The sequence below is a fragment of the Protomyctophum bolini genome (assembly GCF_963924005.1).
Source record: "Protomyctophum bolini genome assembly, chromosome: 21".
In the NCBI taxonomy this organism is placed as follows: domain Eukaryota; kingdom Metazoa; phylum Chordata; class Actinopteri; order Myctophiformes; family Myctophidae; genus Protomyctophum; species Protomyctophum bolini.
Window position 1 is genome coordinate 27,417,719 of NC_137882.1, and position 19,953 is coordinate 27,437,671.

General features: G+C 44.1%; 1 protein-coding gene across 1 annotated transcript in view; it reads right to left on the minus strand.

Annotated features, from left to right (window-relative positions):
- The window catches only part of LOC308336455 (putative ATP-dependent RNA helicase DDX4), a gene marked incomplete at both ends in the record, with an annotated part of 56,655 nt that overhangs the window by 27,566 nt on the left and 9,136 nt on the right, over positions 1-19,953 (minus strand). Inside the window, 8 exons of the mRNA XM_080793820.1 lie at positions 13,343-13,472; positions 13,821-13,915; positions 16,054-16,116; positions 16,262-16,414; positions 16,506-16,610; positions 16,729-16,764; positions 16,861-16,896; positions 17,649-17,702. Coding sequence (XP_080649946.1) covers positions 13,343-13,472; positions 13,821-13,915; positions 16,054-16,116; positions 16,262-16,414; positions 16,506-16,610; positions 16,729-16,764; positions 16,861-16,896; positions 17,649-17,702 — 672 coding nt within the window. The remainder of the gene's footprint in view (positions 1-13,342; positions 13,473-13,820; positions 13,916-16,053; positions 16,117-16,261; positions 16,415-16,505; positions 16,611-16,728; positions 16,765-16,860; positions 16,897-17,648; positions 17,703-19,953) is intronic.

Genomic DNA, 19,953 nt, shown 5'->3' on the forward strand with positions numbered 1-19,953 from the left:
TCTTGCGGTAATGAACCCACACTTCATGACCATATAGGTGTAGAGTAGGAACGAAGATTTTTGATAGCTTTGCCTTCTGGCTCAGCTCTCTTTTAGTCACAACAGTGCGGTACAATAATAGCGACTACAATACCGCCCCTGCTGCTCCGATTCTCAGGCTGATCTCCTTCTCCGTCCTCCCCTCACTCGTGAACAAGACCCCGAGATACTTAAACTCCTTCACCTGGGGCTGGGTGTAATGTCGCATTCCCTACCCGGACTGCACAATACATCGGTTTCCTGCTGAGAACCATGGCCTCAGATTTGGAGATTTTCATACTACTCAAGGATATATGAAACTTGTGTGCAGGGCCCAAACAAACATATGTCATGAAGAGTGGGGTTTTTTTTCATGAAAACTCTCATCTCCTCATTGCATTTGTAATTCCACGAGTCAAAGCGCTTGCGTGCCTCGATCCCCTTCTCAGCGTGACCTTTATCTTCGTGCTCTTAAATATTGCACGTAAACATGCGGCTCTCTACAAAGCACCGGAAATTTCTCTCAATATGCAAAACTGCGCGCAAAGGCCCCCTCCACGGCTGTCCTGTGATGTAGTCCTGAGATATGCAAATATGACATTTCTCATCTGTTATTACGCTGCAATCCCCACTCTCTCTCTCTCTCTCTCTCTCTCTCTCTCTCTGTAACCCAAATGCCCGCTGGGGAGTTGATCGAGCCATCATCACCTGTCAATTTTTTTTATTTTTTTTCCAAGAGAAAATAAACAAATCTGTTCTGGTTGGTGAATGCCTTGAAGGAGCTACGCTTCCACTCTATCAAACTCCATCCAGGGACGGCTCCAGGGACGGCTAGGGGGGGTTTGACAAATGTAGATAATTTGCACCGAATAGGGATGCGGCTAACATTTCATTGTTAAGTTGTGATATTATCAGACATAAATATCAAAAACAGACAGTTTTTTCCCCCAATGAATAGAGGGTATATGCATAAAGTGAGCGGCAAATCGAGTGGTTAGTTTAGCGACGTTGTGAGTTTGTCGTCATCGTCAGTTAATGCATTCAGATAGGACTTTTCTCGTTGAAAGTAGTTGTTTGCCACTCAGTCAGCATAGAGCGTCGCAGTCCCGCCCCCTACCAGGGCCCAGGAAATGATTCTCCGTTGATTTTCCTCATAGACATTTCAAAAAGTATTTATTTAAATTACTCAAGTACATTTTCAATTCTGGACTTTGACTTGTAATATAAACGGAGTAGTTCTACATTGCAGTATAGAGGGTATATGCGCGTGACATCATCATCATCATATCCGGAAGATATGCAGGAATGCCTACTGAGTGGTAAAAAATGACTTTCTGGCCTTGACAGCACATACATCCAAACAGAAAAGTCCTCTCTGATTAAACAATATGAAACAACATTAAACTCACTTTTCCACTCACTTTGCCACTCGATTTGCCACTCGATCTGCCATTGACTTTATGCATATACCCTGTATTGATAATTTTCCGTAAGTAAAACAATTCTCATCGCGACACTTGTGGTGCAGACAGAACCATGAGGCTGAGTTTAGTCGCAGCAGCACCAGACTCAATATATTCAGTCTGCCTACTGCCTACCCCCCCCCCCGCCCCTCCTTCATTTCGTGTCTGTGTGTGGAGGGTAATAAATCATGTCTCCGCGTCTACCTCTTTTGAAGCACCCCCCCCCCGCACAGACACGTTAATCATGCCCGTATTCTTGTGTGTTTCAGCTGTAATAATTTGCCTCTATCATTGCAGGGGACAGTTCTTCTGGTCCCTTGATTTATGACTGCATGTGGTCTGAGAGAGGAGTGGAACGGGGAAGAAGAAGAAGAAGAAGAAACAACCCCCGAGCCGGAGTATAGTTGGCAGCGACTGGCAGGCGTGTGGCGGGCCCTATAGCTCCGCCAGTGTCAGTTGATGTTCTTCACTTCCTCTAATCTTTTACCCAGATGTCTGCGCTGTACGGCGGCCAGCCCGTTCAAGGTGCAGGCACACTTTTGCGTCAAGAGGCTTCAAGAAAAACGCCTTGAGTGTCCTTGGGGTTAGGGTTACATTAGGGTTACAACAGCTGGTGGATGGAAATGACGCCAGTGTGCGGCTTTAACTTGCAGCGTCGGCACACAAAACCGTAAACGTTTTGCCCATGTATGCGACAAGTTGAATGGCCGTGCAGTATAGCGTAATTTCCATCCACCAGCTGTTTGTAAACCCCGGAAGAGACACCTGGACTATATTTTGTAACCCATTTTTTCAGCTAGTGTCAATTATCTAATGTAATCCTGGGCGCTACACTTCCTCTGCCAACCTGGGGGGGGGCAGCGGAGAGTCTAAGCTGCTTCTTTTCACCTATAGGGAAGATTTTCCCTGGCCGGACGTAGTGCATGGAAGAGACCACAAATTGTTCTTGATGAAAAAAGTATATACAAAAGCATTTAGCGTCAAAATCTACTTACACCAACAGTAAAAGTAAAATGCAAATATCAGATTGACAGCTGGAGAAAAAGGCCCAGGACCGGGATGCCTGGAGAGCCTGTCCGTGGCCTATATGCCCAAGTTTGGGCGATAGTCTTAAGTAAGTAAATAGCAGATCTACAGGCTCACAACGCATGAATCATGGCGTGTTGTGAGCTTGTCGATCTGCTATTTTCCAATAGCCAATTATGTATAGAATAGGGCTTTATAAGCAGTTATCCTTGTTGTCTGTGGGTGTTGCGGTTAAATATGAGAATGAGAAGTATTTGGAACACAAGTTTTCCATTTCCTGAATAATAAGCAGTGGTGGAAAAAGTACTCAAATGTTTTACTTATAAGTAGCCTAAACGTATCAATACAGCAATGTAGAAGTGACAAGTAAAAGTCAGAATTAAAAAATGTACTTGAGTAAAAGTACAAAGGTATTGGCATCACATTTACTTCAAGTACCAAAAGTAGAAAGTAGCCTTACTCATTATGCAGAATGTCCCATTTCAAGTTTTCAAATGTGTACAAATACTTTGAAAATAGCAGATCTACAAGCTCACAATGTGTCGCATCACTATACGCATTGAGCTTGTTTCAAATGGCCGGAATGTATATAGGGCTGAAGTGTTTAATAATGATCAAAGTTACTAGTAACTAAAGTTTTCAAATACATGCAGTGTAGTAACAGTATTAATATTTGCCTCCGAGGTGTAGTGGAGTAGAAGTAAAAGGAAATACTCAATTAAAGTACAAATGTTGTTTGCATTTACACTGTATGTATTTATTCTAACTCTAACATGACAGGTCTGTTACTCGTTCATTATGCATTATAGTCTGGTGTTTGTGTTGTTGTGTATGTCTAGTCTATTGAAAACCCCCAAAAATACAAAAATACAAAAATACAAATATCAAAATTGTACTTAAGTAAATTGACTTAGTTATAGGCTACTTTCCAATTTCCACCACTGACAATTAGACTGTGTCAGTGACGACAACCTCTTGGTTTGTGTGAATGGCCTTACTGTGCCCTTTCAGTTCAGAATTAGTGATTACACCTCGCTGCAGCTGTTAATCTCTCCTAATTTGCCCTCTCCATACGTGATCAATAAGCTGAAATGCCACGGGACAGGCGCCGACGCGTCTCCGCCGCCTTGCAATGTGTTAAAACGAACGCTCCCGGGGTCGTAAATAATCGACACGTCGGCGGCGGCCCGGTGCCCTCTCTCTCTCTCTCTCTCTCCACCTCAAGTGAAAGATTTATGGAAATTCCAATTGCAATGAGCAGATGACTGCATCGACGTCGCCCACGTCGCGGCATCCTCGGCCGCGGTAATGACTAATAAGAATGAATGACGCGTGAGCACCGGCCCCTGGGGGGGGGGGGGGGTGCCGCGGCGCAATTGTGGCGATAAGAGCGTAATACCCGGCTGACAAGAGGACAAGGGGGGTTCCGCTAATGGGGGCCCGGCACAGATGGCGAGTGGCAATATAAACGCTGTTAGCGACGGCTGCCATGTATATATATACGAGGGTGCTTCAGATCGATGTATCTGGAGATTAGCGCACTGAGGTGTCCCCAGAGGTGCCTTTTGATTTTGGCTTACCTGCATGTCCTTACTATATTCGAAGAATATGTATGTGGTGGACAACCGGTAGGAAAACCGGGTGGGAGACCTGGGAGAGTAACAATAATAATAACTAGAAATGCACTCTCTCTCGAGATATAGGCGCCAACTTGCGCCTTGCACACATGCAAGTAGGCCATGTATGGCATACTTGCCATGGTACCAGCAGTGGTGAGCGCACACCACTGCTGGTACCACTGCTGCTCTGAGTCCTAGAGCTCTCTGCTGTCTGTCTGGTTACGACTGCTGCTCTGAGTCCCTATAGAGCTCTCTGTCTGGGTATGACTGCTGCTCTGAGTCCCTATAGAGCACTCTGTCTAGGTACGACTGCTGCTCTGAGTCCTAGAGCTCTCTGCTGTCTTGGTACGACTGCTGCTCTGAGTCCTAGTGCTCTCTGCTATGAATGAATTAGAAACAAACAAAACATTAGAACCAGTAAAGGAAAACATAGAGTGCCAAGCTCAGCTGTCAGGGGAGAAGACATTTAAATGAGTCTTTAAAAGATTTTAAAAAATAAACAATCAACTGTTCCAGGGCCTGGGGGCAGGCCGAAGGCTTAAGGCAGGCGTCCCCAAAAGATATTGCGTTCTACCAGTATAGATTACAAAGGCTGTGGAAGTATATAGACCACATGACATGCCTACTATACTTATACTTGATAGATTGACGTCAATAAGGACCTGTCAGCTCAAAGCCACAATGCATTACTTTGTGTGTTGCGCACAAATGTAAGTAGCATTACAAAGTTATACAGGGGGGAATATGAAATGCCATTGCCGCTATTCCAAAGCTCCCTCAGGCACATTTTTAAACCATTTCAGCAATGGCATTATTGGCATAATGTTTTTTTGTATTATACTTTCGGTGGGTATATGGATCTTGTTGAGCTGGTCATTTTGAAAGTATAGCTCTCAAGTCACCCGTGTGAACCAAGTGGTGCAACTCCCCTCTCTATGTGCTCATGAACACATACATAGGTGAACCAACACATAGGTGAACACGGACATTGCTGGGTGTAGGAGTGGTTGCACCACTCAAAAAGTATATGCGTACCCTGGTTTAAGACCAGCTCAGTGGCCTTGTGGTTATTGTTTGCTCTGGGACTGGGAGGTCAGGGTTGGATCCCCGGCCAGGTCACAACAAAGACTCCTTGCTTGGCACTCAGCATCAAGGGTTGAATTGGGGGTAAGTCACTGCGACATACTAGCGTCCAGGGGGTGTATACTTGTACATCAAGCTGCCTCACGCTACAGAAACAGGAGATAGGCTCCTGCCCTATGGGCCTCATGGCTATAGGCATGGCTTACTTACTCACCCTGGCCTATTCATACTCCAGTTTTAGGTGATAAGGTGACCACAGAAACGGTGGTTAGTAAAAACCGAGACATGTGCTGCGTTCAGAGTGTCGTCATGTTGTAGTTTTCGGTGTTCGCCTGGTTCTAGGCACGACTAAATTGAGGAGAATGAAAATGAAAAAACCTGCTGTGCGGCCCCCACAGAAGAACACCATACTTACTTTAGCAATAGCAGCGTGGGAAGCCTGTGTCCTCACACGGTGTTCTCCATTATAAACACATTCCATCCATGCCAGAGGAGAGAGCACACTGTACCCTTAGACTGATTTCAAGCACTACAACCCATCAAGAAAGACCAACATGTTCATGCGTGGATCAACTTGTTCCCCTGAGCTCTTCTCTCCTCCTCCACCCCCTTCGCCATGTGCTCTTATCGCTCTCGTTCTCTCTGGGGGACTTTTGTATGGGGGGCATATTACTCAATAATCCCCATCACATCGCCTCTCGTTAACGGAGCTTTGTCCATACAACGAGGAAGGAATACAGAGGTTCGATTAGCAGGTGGGCCGGCAACACCTGCATTTATTGATTGATTTAAATATGAATTAACAATTTGCAGAATTACAGTACATTTCAAGCACAAACTCAATATGAAGCAGGGCTCGACAGTGCGACTAGGTACTCACATTTGCGACTAAAAATATCACTGTGCGAGTTGTAAAATTCAATTTGTAGCACAGGTGCGACCGTGCGACTAGTACAGGATTTGACCATTCAATCGTGATAAAGAAAAGTCTCTGTCTACAGCAAGTGCACATTCTATAGTCGCGGTTCTATACCTACATTTATATTTCTGAACGGCGGTGTCGTTCGCCAAAAAGAGCAGAGCTACAAGCTAACAACGTGTCGCGGCTCAATGCGGTTTTCATTTGAAGATCTGTCCCTTTGCTCCCACCGCCCCGCCCCTCCCTGTGTTGCTGATCAGTTCTCTTCTCTTCCCTGTCAGCAGCGGAGCGAACGCAACAGGATAGCATGTATTGGTAGCACAGAAGACAGAAGGAGTTGCTAGGACCCCGACACGTTGAATACTAAAGTTATTTAGACATTTTGTAATGTTAAAACATCACTTGATATAACTTTTAACCAAACGTGGGTGAAACAGCGTGCAGCCGCGCACGTAAAGAGTGCACGTGCGCACGCACATGGAGTGGACGGATTGATGTATACCGGTATACCAAAACAACCCTTGCTAAGCACCTCGCTAAAAGCGTGTGCGCAGCAGCGCAATACGAATGACCGACCTGGCTGGATATATTAGTCAGTGGCTAGCTCAGGACCAGGTCCATAACTCTAAATGCAACGCATTAGACTAGCTATGGACCAGAGCTAGTCAGTGGCCTCACTGGCCTGCATAACGAGCAACGTAAAAAGCCTATATGTCGGATTTTCTTTCTGAACTGAAGCAGTCAAAGCCAAGGAGAATGTTACATTACTAATTCACCATCGAGTAGCCTCTGCACTAAATGTCACACTCGCATGATAGAACAGCAAGATAAAAACGGATAGTCTGTCCATCCATTCATAAAATGAATTGATTATCTATCTATCTATCTATCTATCCATCTATCTGCATACCAAACTAATAGTCTATCAGTATAAAAACAAATTGATTATATAGATTATATAAAAAAAATATGATATCCAGATGAATATCAATATTGTGATAATTTCTGAAAAGATATTGTGATATAATATTTCGTCATATTGCCTGCCCCTACCTCATATCACTTTATTAAAGAAAAATCACACCTGTGTGAAGTGAGGCGCACTCTTATCATCATACATAATGTTTTAATTTACGTCATATTTAGCAGAATTTTGACCTAATTTCTCCGTTCATTGTCAATGGCAAATATTGAGACGTGTGGGGACTAAAGCTGTATATAGGAGGGGCTAGCGCCCCTCAAAAACACATTATTTGATAACTTTTCATCGTGCTCCTAAAATAATTTGTGTGCTGCTAGATTTTTCACACGTGCTACTTGGAAAAATGCTAAGCGTCGAGCCCTGATATGAAGACTATTAACTGTGAGTGGACGACATAAGCATTACACTTGTTTACAAGTCAAGAGGGTCCACCATGTTCAATTCATCAATTTGCAAATCAAAACCATGGCCGCCAGGCGGGCAGAAACCTCCTATATCTCGATCCCGATTTGAACTTTATAATGTTTGCTTTTCTCTTAAATTCCCACTGAGCAATAGTCGGCTTCAGCTATTAGACGTCCGTCTAAAACCTATATAACTGATCTAAAAATGAACGTTTTTAGCGGTCTAGCCTTAGTTTAGATGTTGATTAGCAGTTTTTTAGACATCTATACATGTATATAGACCGTCGGTATATTCCGACATATAGTAGATATCTAATAGCCTGAAAAATGCTCAGTGGGTTAGTAAGTTAATTGAAGTTTTGAAGCTTTAGATCTGCTATTTTTTTTGCTACTTTTGAAAGGTTGAAGAGAGAGATTAAATTAGTGGAGGGTATAGGGTAGGTGTGTCTCATTATCTGTCTTTCTTTCTTTCTTTCTTTCCTACAAGCTATCAAATCAAAGGGAATGTGTGGTGCCAGAGGCATGCAGTACAAGTACAGTCTGCTCCAGATAGGAAAACATAATAATAATAATAATAATAATAATAATAATAAATCACAATAATCACAGACACCAAATCCACCCGGATTATGCTCTTCATACAGTAATTGTCACCCACAGATGTTGATGTTCCACATCACCACACAATACACCACGAAGAAGGGAGAGGAGAGACACGTTTTGACAAAACCATGACTTCATAGAAAATGCACTGCCTGCACCATTGAAAGTACACTGACCCTGTATTGGTGTATTACAGCTTGGTATGGGAACTGTACTGTCTCGGAGCGGAGAGAAAATAGGATTTAACTTGCAATTGTCATGGTCACGTCCTGAGCCCCTCCGTTTGTCCATGATTTTCCTCTGTCTCTCCCAAGTCCTGCTCCTCTGACTCTGATTGCCCTGATAGAGTTCTCATTTTCTGCCCGAACCCGACCCGGCCCGGCCCGGCCCGACACTTTAGGGCCGGGCCGGGCCCAAAAAAATATGCTAATTAGCCGGGCCGGGCCTCGGGCTCTGTGATTTTCCGTGATTTTCTTATTTTCTTTTTTCAAAAATGTTATTATAATAAAAATAGCAATTCTGTTATTTGTGTAATGTGTAGGCTATATAGCCTACACAAGTATGTATTTATTATGAAGAGGGCTGCGCTATGGCGATTCACTTGTGACAGGAGGAAGACGGAGGAGTGGAGGTGGGGGGCTTGGAATGGATTACTGTCTGCGCAGGCAGAGAGAAGTGAACGGTGGGGTGGTTGTTTAATGTTTATACCGCTGGCTGGCCTCTGGTTTGCGGCGCACCAAATGAGCTTCAGTTCATAATGCTAAATGTTTTATAAATCAATCGGATTATCACACGATAGACTGCAACATAACAAAAACAGTTGCACTGAGCCATCTCGTTAAACCCAGCTGGCTGCGATGAATAACCTAATCATTAGGCCTAATCAACGTCATATAGTCACCAACGATCCATATTCTGTAGTGTAGTGTATGATCTGACCACGCAATGTTACAGTCCACTGCAGGCTACAGGCTAATGGCTATTTGATTTACAAAATGATTAGTATTATAACCGCCGTCCCTCAGTGCGGCAGCGGCGCTCCTCGTTATATGTGCCCGATTTAAAATAACAGATCTCTAAGCTGTCGAGACACGCCATGAGCGGGTGCATGGATGGTTTGTAAACTTTGTAGGCTATGTTTGTTCTTTTGGACACCGAACGGGGACGATACTTGGGGTCTTGGACATAGCTTCACTTCAGAGGAAACGGGGAGCTACAGTACTCACCACCACTGGAAATGGAATCCATTAGAATGATATGGAAATGGTACATAAATGAGCTACATAAATCCTTTATTTCGGCGATAAGTCCATTGAACTCCGTTCTCACTCTCACACAGACACACACTGAAAGAAAAAAAAGACTTTATTGCATGGCCAGCGCAGCAGCATGCGCCGTCAGTTGTTCACTGACGGCGCATGCTGCTGCGCTGGCCATGCAATAAAAGTGGCGTTCTTTTTTTTCTTTGTCGGGCTTTATAGGGCTTCGGGCCTAACATTATGGTATTTTTTAGGGCCGGGCTTCGGGCTGACCCAGTTAGGGCCGGGCCGTGCCGGGCTTCAAATTTCGGGCCCGATGAGAACTCTATGCCCTGAGTGCCATCACCTGTGGGGACCAGCTGAGCCAGGTTGGGTGATGAGCTCCAGCGACTATTTAAACTATTATTTGTGTTTGTTCAGTGCTGGATCTTAAGTTAGTGTCAGGTTTTATGTTCTGTGTATGTACTTCTGTTATCCTATGTCATTTCCCAATAAAGTCAAGTTTATGTGATCTTCTTGGCCTGCCTTTGTTTGAGTTTCCTGCACTTGGGTCCTAACACCTGCAAACCGTGACAGCAATACCATATTTTCAACCTTGAGACCGACCCCCTCCCTACCCCTTCATTGTGGCCCTGCCGACTTGGGTATATGCCCAGTCTACCTTTGAGAATGCACCTGGTATGCACTCATATAAGTGGATCTGACAAACAGTAAATGTAACATGATTCAATCTGTTATGATTAACAAGCCTAAACAAACATTAAAGTCCATGGACTAGAAAGAAAGAAAGAAAGAAGGAAAGAAAGAAAGAAAGAAAGAAAGAAAGAAAGAAAGAAAGAAAGAAAGAAAGAAAGAAAGAAAGAAAGAAAGAAAGAAAGAAAGAAAGAAAGAAAGAAAGAAAGGACCTACATAGGGACATTCTTTGCCACCATGCCCAGTCATGAACCAATACAGCCACCCTGTCACAACGACTCACAACGAACCTCAGTGACCACGCAACAACGTACATCAACTAATGTCAATCAGTCTTCTATTGAGAATTAACCATTGGAATTGATGGCTGTTATGTCAAAGCCCAAAAGCTCCATCTCCAACCAAATGGAAATAGCAAATTCACTCATGGGATTATTGAAGTGATCAAGAGCCACATACACACATACTGTTCCCTGGTACAACAACTGAACTCACATACTGTACAGCAGATACAACACAACAGACCAACTCTAGATTCACATGATGACTATAGCATTCAACCCCAGAGCCAGAACCAGTTCCATTGCCATTTGCCACCCGGTCAATGGGTCCCAAAATGACAGCAATAGCACACCAGCTTGAATCACACGCATTAAAAACACAAGCAGTAGCCAAGAAGCAAAAGACAAAGTTCATACCTTGAGCTGTCGACTCTTCCACTTGACTTCATAAGATAGTTGTAGTGATGCCAGGGGAAAACTGTGGCTCTCTCTCTCCAGTTCATGATGAGACCTCCAGCAGCTCCTCCAGGGCTCTATAGGGTCCAGCATTCACAGCATGTCAGGGCTCTATAGGGTCCAGCATTCACAGCATGTCAGGGCTAAGAAGAAGCTGATCTTGGGGATCTGGGGTCGTCACCCTGGCCCGTGTACCTGTGGAGCAGGTTGAGAGAGAGACCATATAAGCTTTGAGTATAAGTATTGGCTATTTCCCCATATATAAGCCCACAATGGGGGTTGGATTTTTGTGCTAATTTGCTTATTTCCATCGAAATAAGTAGTAAAGTGTGCCGCTTGGGATACTATTTACATTATGATTTTAGCAATGGAAAGCAAATTAGCACAACACCCCAATGCCCAATTCAATTCAATTCAATTCAATTCAATTCAATTCAATTCAGCAGATGTATATTTTTTTCTTTAAACTATTTCATGTCAAGGACCCCAAAAATGATATATATATTCCAAAATTGTGCCACATTTTCACGATTTTTCAAAAATAGCAGACCTACAAGCTCGTAGCGCGGCACCGCGCTATGAGCTTGTAGATCTGCTATTTGTCAATAGCTAAAAGTATAACATAATGCTTTAAACACCAAAAGGGGTTCCCACCCAGAATGGGTTAATCCAATGAATAGATTTAATTGATTATGAATGATTATCTATAATTTATAAAATAATCAATTAGTCCCTATTTTGGTTATGTAATTATAGACAAAAAACTTTAAAAACCAATTTGTTAATATAAATGTAAAATAACACTTATGGGGTTACCGGTAATGGATTCATACATTTAATAAAGTATATATATAATACTAGAATTTCGCCGGCCTTCGGCCGGCGAATCCTAGTTACATTGCAGCGCAATATGGGAAGAAGGAAATAGCGGGAGTTGACAGAATTATTATAATAACAGAAAGTGTTTTTTATTTCTCATAAATACACAAACATGGTGAAACAACTACAGTCACAGAGAGCAGTGCCAAGGTAGCTGCTGCCTGCTAACGATGCAAACAACAGCCTTGCCTGTCGTGTGTGTGTGTGCGTGTGTGTGTGTGTGTGTGTGTGTGTGTGTGTGTGTGTGTGTGTGGGGGGGGGGATAGCACTAATTTTCGACATTTTACTGTGTCATAAATATTTACATCTGTAGCCTATATTGTGATTACATTTGACCGTACATTTGACTCTTGTGTTATATTCTTGTGAAATATTCAGTAAAGTATTGTGGTGAAATATTCACCCCAAGTTGATAAGATATGCAGAGAATATAATACCAAGAACCCCCAGTTTGAAATGCATTAGGCCACAGACCCCCATTTGATACCATTTGCTCTCTGGGAAAATCAGGGTCCATTTGGTTCCATTTGTATGCTCTTGGAGTATGATGACTGTGCTAACAGTATTATCATAAAATATGTCTCAGTTTGAAGATTCAAAAAAACATATTTCATATGTGTGAGCTTGTAAAGTAGAACGTTCAACCAGAGACAGTGTTGCCAAGTCTGACCATTATAAGCTACTTTGGACTTGTTTATCTATTGGTAGTCCTTGACATGGAAATGTTTGAGTTCCACTGCTCTGAAACAACATTAGACAACAAAGTTTGACAGTCAACACTATAATTGATTATTTTAAGACTAATTTCCGGACCATTTCTGATTTACCTACTTTGAACTGGCCTCTTAACATTTGTATAGACCTGGTTGCTTGTTTCACTCTCACATCCACGGTATGTGGCAACCCTGGTCCCTGGTTTGTTTTGGTTTGCGTGTGGATGTTTTTGTGTGTTGCTTTAGCATCTTTAGCACAGTAGCTATCAGAGGTTGCAGCAGCTGCTGCTGTCATGAAAACGCAAGTTTCTGTCCCAGAAGCTCACGTTAGGTCTGCGCACACTGTACGTTGCTAAACTTGCTATGGCAACCTGTCATCAAATGCTGCTAACGTTGTGGTCAGCACTGTTAGCATGTGTGCTATCAGGCAAAAGCTGAGATAGATATAAAACTACTGGCCAAAATGTCATACAAAACACAACACCTAAAATCGGAATGTAATTGTGACCTACAGACCATCATGATTTGCTTGCTGGACCTATAATTAATTTATTTGCATTAAATTGCCACTCGCCCATATAAATAAAAAGCAAGATGGCTGCCGATTGCGAGCGGAGAGACGGAAAGAGTAGTGACGTGTGAGCCGGGGGCGGGCCTCTGACAACAGCATGAACACAGGGCAGTGTTGCCAGGTTTGCGAATTGTAAGCGAGTTGTAGTGTGTGTAAGTAGCCTGGTTAAAAGGCCTTGTTTCTGCCCCTGTGGGGCAACAGCATAATGTCGACCAGTTTCTGTCCACCGCTTTTGGCACGTGACCAACTTAAGCATTGTTATATTAGATATACAAAATGCTTCTAATTTTTTTTTTTAACAATCGATATAGTAATCGCTAAGAAAATAATTGATAGTTGCAACCACCATTACTGAATTGAAGGCTTCCTTTACCTTTCCTCTTTGAATCATATCCAACAGCCTTCCTGGAGTCCCACACAACACGTTGCACCCCCTGCAGATGTCTCTGATTTGGTGTCCAGTTGCGATTCCACCATACACCACAACAGGACGCACACATGTCCTACACAGGTCAGATGAGAAAAATGTGTTCATTAATATACTACTATGGCATCATTGGTGTGTTTTATTGGCCTCTGGCCAGTGTGCACTTTTACACTCAAATTATTATGTTCCGTGTTGCTACTACACTATTGACAAAGCTGTATGATCTAAACTGATGTCACTTCTGCTAATAGATATAGTTCAAAATGCCACTGATTGATAGTAGTTCAAAATGCAGAGGACAGCTTACATGTAAGTTTTTCATATTAGACTGCTGCTGATCTCCTGAAAGTTCATCTGAGCTTGCAGATAATTATTTTTTACCATGTGCTACTGCAGAACTTCAAACTATTTTGACGATACACACCCATGGGCAAACTTCCTGGCCTCCATGTAGATCTGATTGATCAGTTCTCTGGTTGGGGCAACGACCACGACCTCAGGTTCCTGCAGCTCACTGAACTGACTAGCTGCTTAGAGTATATATACAATAGAGAAGACACCCAAGTTCTCCTCCCGTCCACTTGCATTGAGTTGCTCAGAAGCGCATGAGGCGAATCCACTCCTCCTTCCGGTTTAGGAGCCCTGTGCATTCTGGATTTTTGCCCTCAAACACATGAACGCGCGACGACCGACACATGAACTAGCATCGTGCGTGTGTGCGTGTGCGTGCTACTCGTGGTGAACGCGCATCGCTATGTTGGCAGCAGACTCGTCTGCTGTTTTTATCATATTAGCATTTTGAATAGATTAAGAACATGGATGTATCTGATTCTTTAAATTCGTTATTTTTATACACCTCTATGAACTGTTTACACACCATATAATATAATATTAATGCAATAAACTGAAGTTCATTCCAACTTGTGTTATTGTGTGGTGCAGTGCTGCAGTTGAATATTTGCTTTTAAAGGGACTTTATACTTTTGCTAATTCACATTTAGAAGAAAGTGAAAATATAGGCTACATACATTTTACAAATACACTTTACCAATGACAATGTAGAACAATTTTAGCTCTGAAGAACACTTTAAGCCTGCATGGCAAATGCAAGGTCACAGCACCACTCTAAACTATTAAATAATAATGCTACAGATCTCTAATAAAATGCCAAAATACAATAAATGATGGGTTCTTTTTCATAGCACTTGTAGCACTATGAATGCAAATATAATAAATATTAAATATGTATCAGACAACCAACAAATGTAATACAAACTATATATTTATATAACAAAATAATATTTAAAGTGTGACAATATTGTCACAATTGTAAAATTGTAATTGAAAAAGAATGTCAATATAGTTTAAAAAAGAGCACTTTGACACTTGTCATGCCAATTTGCGCACCACTATGAGCAATGACTTTTTAGACATATTACTAACAAAAATACCAAATCGTACATGATCTACTGCTTGACCAGACAGATATTGTTTTTGGTTCTTTAGACAATATGAACATATTCCAATATCTGATATGCAGAATAAATGCTGCGTAGGCTATTCTATGCCATTCAGGTTCATATATGTGCATAGGAAATATGTCTCAAAACTGGATGTACAGTATTCCAGTCCCACTGTTGTTTATCCAGTGTGAATAATAGATTATTTTAAAAATCATTGCAATTTGATCTGTGACTTTTGCAGAACCCAATGTTTTAATTCAGAGGTTGGTTTAAAATGAAAGCATTTTGATTATCTCGGTAAGCACATCAATACGAATCTGGGTTATTATTGTGGTTATCTTAGCACTTCATCATGGATTCCTTGGGTGAAATTCCCAGTTTTACACTTCACGTGACATAGAGAAATTCTTCCTTGATCTCCACCTTTTCTTAACTGCACTTTGTCCAAACAGAATAAATGTAATTTACACACTTAACCATAATTTGATTTTAAATGGAAAATTGATCATTTTCAGTGTTATGGAATAATTTAACCATTGATTTTAGACTGTAACGAGACGGCACTGCACAGAGCTCCACGACCACCAGTCAATCATTCAACCTCTGCCCAGGGATGGAGGCTTGAAGACGGGGTAGATGGAGAGACATACGCCTGGCAGAAAATGACTTTCGCCTACTTGTAGGTTATCAAACCATGTATTTATATCGGTAAATAATCATGTTGATGCTAAATCAACATTAACATTTCATGTACAGCTGCTATTTAAAAAAAAAAAAAAAGAATTCGGACTCGGGAGTTCTACAGCAGAAGCCTATGGTAAGTGAATGGGAAGTCAAAATGACATAAGCGATCTTTATAATCTTAATACTTGGTCACAAACCAACTATTTTACAAGAACAATATTGATGTAACTAGAGATTAGACAAATTATCTATATTTTATATACACAGAATAATAAGTAATGAGCAAAAGTCCTGATGCGACATTTCCTGGTTTTAATCCGGTCAGTCTCTCAGCGCTCCGCTCTGGGGCAGAGCTCAGAGAGCTGGTTGAAACTTGCTGGAGTGGGCGGAGCCTAGTGCGCGTTCATGTGTTTGAGGGCAAAACCTTACCAAACTGCAATACCTTCTTCGGCCACTATGTCCATTGCGCTTCAAGATTTCCTCTGGGTGTCTTCTCTATTGTATATATACTCTAAGACTAGCTGCCACTCCGTCTGCCATCAGCTTCTGGAGCATTGGCAGCAGGAAGGCAGCCTTTAGGGAGGAAAACAGAGAACCAAGCTCACATCCACTTCGTATGTAGTGGTTCATTACACCACTGGATGTATTTTTAATCTCAACAATGTGTCCTGTCCTGAACCATAAGTCATTCTAGATGAAAGCATCAGCTGAATCTCACCGTTTTGCCTGATCCAGTCTGGGCACAGGCCATGAGGTCTCTGCCCGCAGCGATGATAGGGATGCCATGCTTCTGCACTGGAGTTGGCTTCACATAGCCGGATTTGCTCACGTTCCTTTTCAGGGACTCACAGAATTGTGCCTCCTCGAAAGTCTGAAAATGGAAACAAACAGGGTTTCATTGCTGTCCAAGAAAACTACTCACGACTACTGAACTGATGATAACACTGGTAACAGATCATTACCATGATGGCCTTTGGTGGGTTGCTGCCACTAACATCCACCATGATCTGATCATACTTGTCAAAGTTAATGCCAGATTCGTAGTGGGAAAGAATGGATTCTTCATCCTTCAGGAATATAGGTCACCTTTGGTCCTAGGGAAAGGGATAAGGTTTAGTTAGAATGACTTTTGGACAAGTTTACAAGAAATGTATTACAGTGGATGCATTTATTTGAATTACTTACTCTCTTCACCTCCATCTTCAGTGTTTTCTGTTGAACCTGTTACAGATAAAAGAATATATATTTTTAGCATGTGTCCCCAATGCAAGCTGAAGCTAACCAACTCAAACATGGAACCTTATCCACACAAATTACCTTTAGAAAAGACTTCTTCATCTTTGCCACGATATCCTGCAGCATTACACAAGAAGGATCAGTTGACATTCACTCATGAACATGACTCATTAATTCACTTTACAATGATGTATCATGATAAACTCCAGAACCTTCTCTTTCACCTTCTGTTCAAATTTTTGCAGTTACACTAACATAGAATTACTTCACGAATACATTTTTATTATTTCTTCCCTTTTCAGGCAAGTAGAGCACAGTTAAAGCACAAAGCTAAAAAATGAAACTGCACACTATTTTCAAATGCATAATTTTTTTCCCAAAGTGAAAAGAACAAGGAATATTGATTTTAGACAAAATAGAGAAGATTGATGGCAGTGAGCAAACATTGCAGCTGCCTGTTTGCTAGTTGATAGTCAACCATTCCACAACCATCCGCCTCCATAAACTCCTGCACAGGAAGCGCTCATCCGTTCGTAATTTCAGGTCACGAAAATGTTTTTAAATATCTTTTGACATATATTTTTGAATTTCCATTTCTGCTAAGAAGCAAGCTATAGGCTTCAACTAATTTCAATACAGGACTTATTTATGTTGCAATTGTGAATTGAAGTGGCGCAGGTGGGACATCAGAAGCATTTGTCAGTCTGTCTCGAGTCGGTGGTGCAATGCAGACACTTTTTTCCACAGTCAATTTTGATTCTACAAGCTTGTTGTGGAATTTTCCAGATAGAGCTGACTTTAACAAACTTTATACCAATATTTACTAACATTACCAGAGAACTTAAGTTGGATTTTTAATAAAAGTATACCTTGACGGAAGCCACCTCTGCCACCTCTGCCTCCTCTTCCTCCACCTCCAAACCCTGGGAAGAAAAAATAATACAATCAGTTCAATAGCAAATCATTTATGGACAATCCAGTGGCCCAGTTCATCTAGTTTAATCCACCTCTCTCCTTAGTTACCTTCTGTAGATCCTCCATCAACTGGACTCGGCTCCTCCGCTAATCCACTGGACCCGGCTCCTCCGATAATCCACTGGACCCGGCTCCTCCGATAATCCACTGGACCCGGCTCCTCCGATAATCCACTGGACCCGGCTCCTCCGATAATCCACTGGACCCGGCTCCTCCGCTAATCCACTGGACCCGGCTCCTCCGCTAATCCACTGGACCCGGCTCCTCCGCTAATCCACTGGACCCGGCTCCTCCGCTAATCCACTGGACCCGGCTCCTCCGATAATCCACTGGACCCGGCTCCTCCGCTAATCCACTGGACCCGGCTCCTCCGATAATCCACTGGACCCGGCTCCTCCGATAATCCACTGGACCCGGCTCCTCCGATAATCCACTGGACCCGGCTCCTCCGATAATCCACTGGACCCGGCTCCTCCGATAATCCACTGGACTCTGCTCCTCCGATAATCCACTGGACTCTGCTCCTCCGATAATCCACTGGACCCGGATCCTCCGCTAATCCACTGGACCCGGATCCTCCGCTAATCCACTGGTCTCTGCTCCTCCGCTAATCCACTGGACCCGGCTCCTCCGCTAATCCACTGGACCCGGATCCTCCGCTAATCCACTGGACCCGGCTCCTCCGCTAATCCACTGGTCTCTGCTCCTCCGCTAATCCACTGGTCTCTGCTCCTCCGCTAATCCACTGGTCTCTGCTCCTCCGCTAATCCACTGGACTCGGCTCCTCCGCTAATCCACTGGTCTCGGCTCCTCCGCTAATCCACTGGTCTCTGCTCCTCCGCTAATCCACTGGTCTCGGCTCCTCCGCTAATCCACTGGACTCGGCTCCTCCGCTAATCCACTGGTCTCGGCTCCTCCGCTAATCCACTGGTCTCTGCTCCTCCGCTAATCCACTGGACCCGGCTCCTCCGATAATCCACTGGACTCGGCTCCTCCGATAATCCACTGGACTCGGCTCCTCCGCTAATCCACTGGTCTCGGCTCCTCCGCTAATCCACTGGACTCGGCTCCTCCGCTAATCCACTGGACCCGGATCCTCCGCTAATCCACTGGACCCGGCTCCTCCGCTAATCCACTGGACCCGGATCCTCCGCTAATCCACTGGACCCGGCTCCTCCGATAATCCACTGGACCCGGCTCCTCCGCTAATCCACTGGACTCTGCTCCTCCGCTAATCCACTGGACCCGGATCCTCCGCTAATCCACTGGACCCGGCTCCTCCGCTAATCCACTGGACTCGGCTCCTCCGCTAATCCACTGGACTCGGCTCCTCCGCTAATCCACTGGTCTCGGCTCCTCCGCTAATCCACTGGTCTCTGCTCCTCCGCTAATCCACTGGACTCGGCTCCTCCGCTAATCCACTGGTCTCGGCTCCTCCGCTAATCCACTGGTCTCTGCTCCTCCGCTAATCCACTGGACCCGGCTCCTCCGATAATCCACTGGACCCGGCTCCTCCGATAATCCACTGGACCCGGCTCCTCCGCTAATCCACTGGACTCTGCTCCTCCGCTAATCCACTGGACCCGGCTCCTCCGATAATCCACTGGACCCGGCTCCTCCGATAATCCACTGGACCCGGCTCCTCCGCTAATCCACTGGACTCTGCTCCTCCGCTAATCCACTGGACCCGGCTCCTCCGATAATCCACTGGACCCGGCTCCTCCGATAATCCACTGGACCCGGCTCCTCCGATAATCCACTGGACCCGGCTCCTCCGATAATCCACTGGACCCGGCTCCTCCGATAATCCACTGGACCCGGCTCCTCCGCTAATCCACTGATCCACTGGACTCGGCTCCTCCGCTAATCCACTGGACTCGGCTCCTCCGCTAATCCACTGGACTCGGCTCCTCCGCTAATCCACTGGACCCGGCTCCTCCGCTAATCCACTGGACCCGGCTCCTCCGCTAATCCACTGGACCCGGCTCCTCCGCTAATCCACTGGACCCGGCTCCTCCGCTAATCCACTGGACCCGGCTCCTCCGCTAATCCACTGGACCCGGCTCCTCCGCTAATCCACTGGACCCGGCTCCTCCGCTAATCCACTGGACCCGGCTCCTCCGCTAATCCACTGGACCCGGCTCCTCCGCTAATCCACTGATCCACTGGACTCGGCTCCTCCGCTAATCCACTGGACTC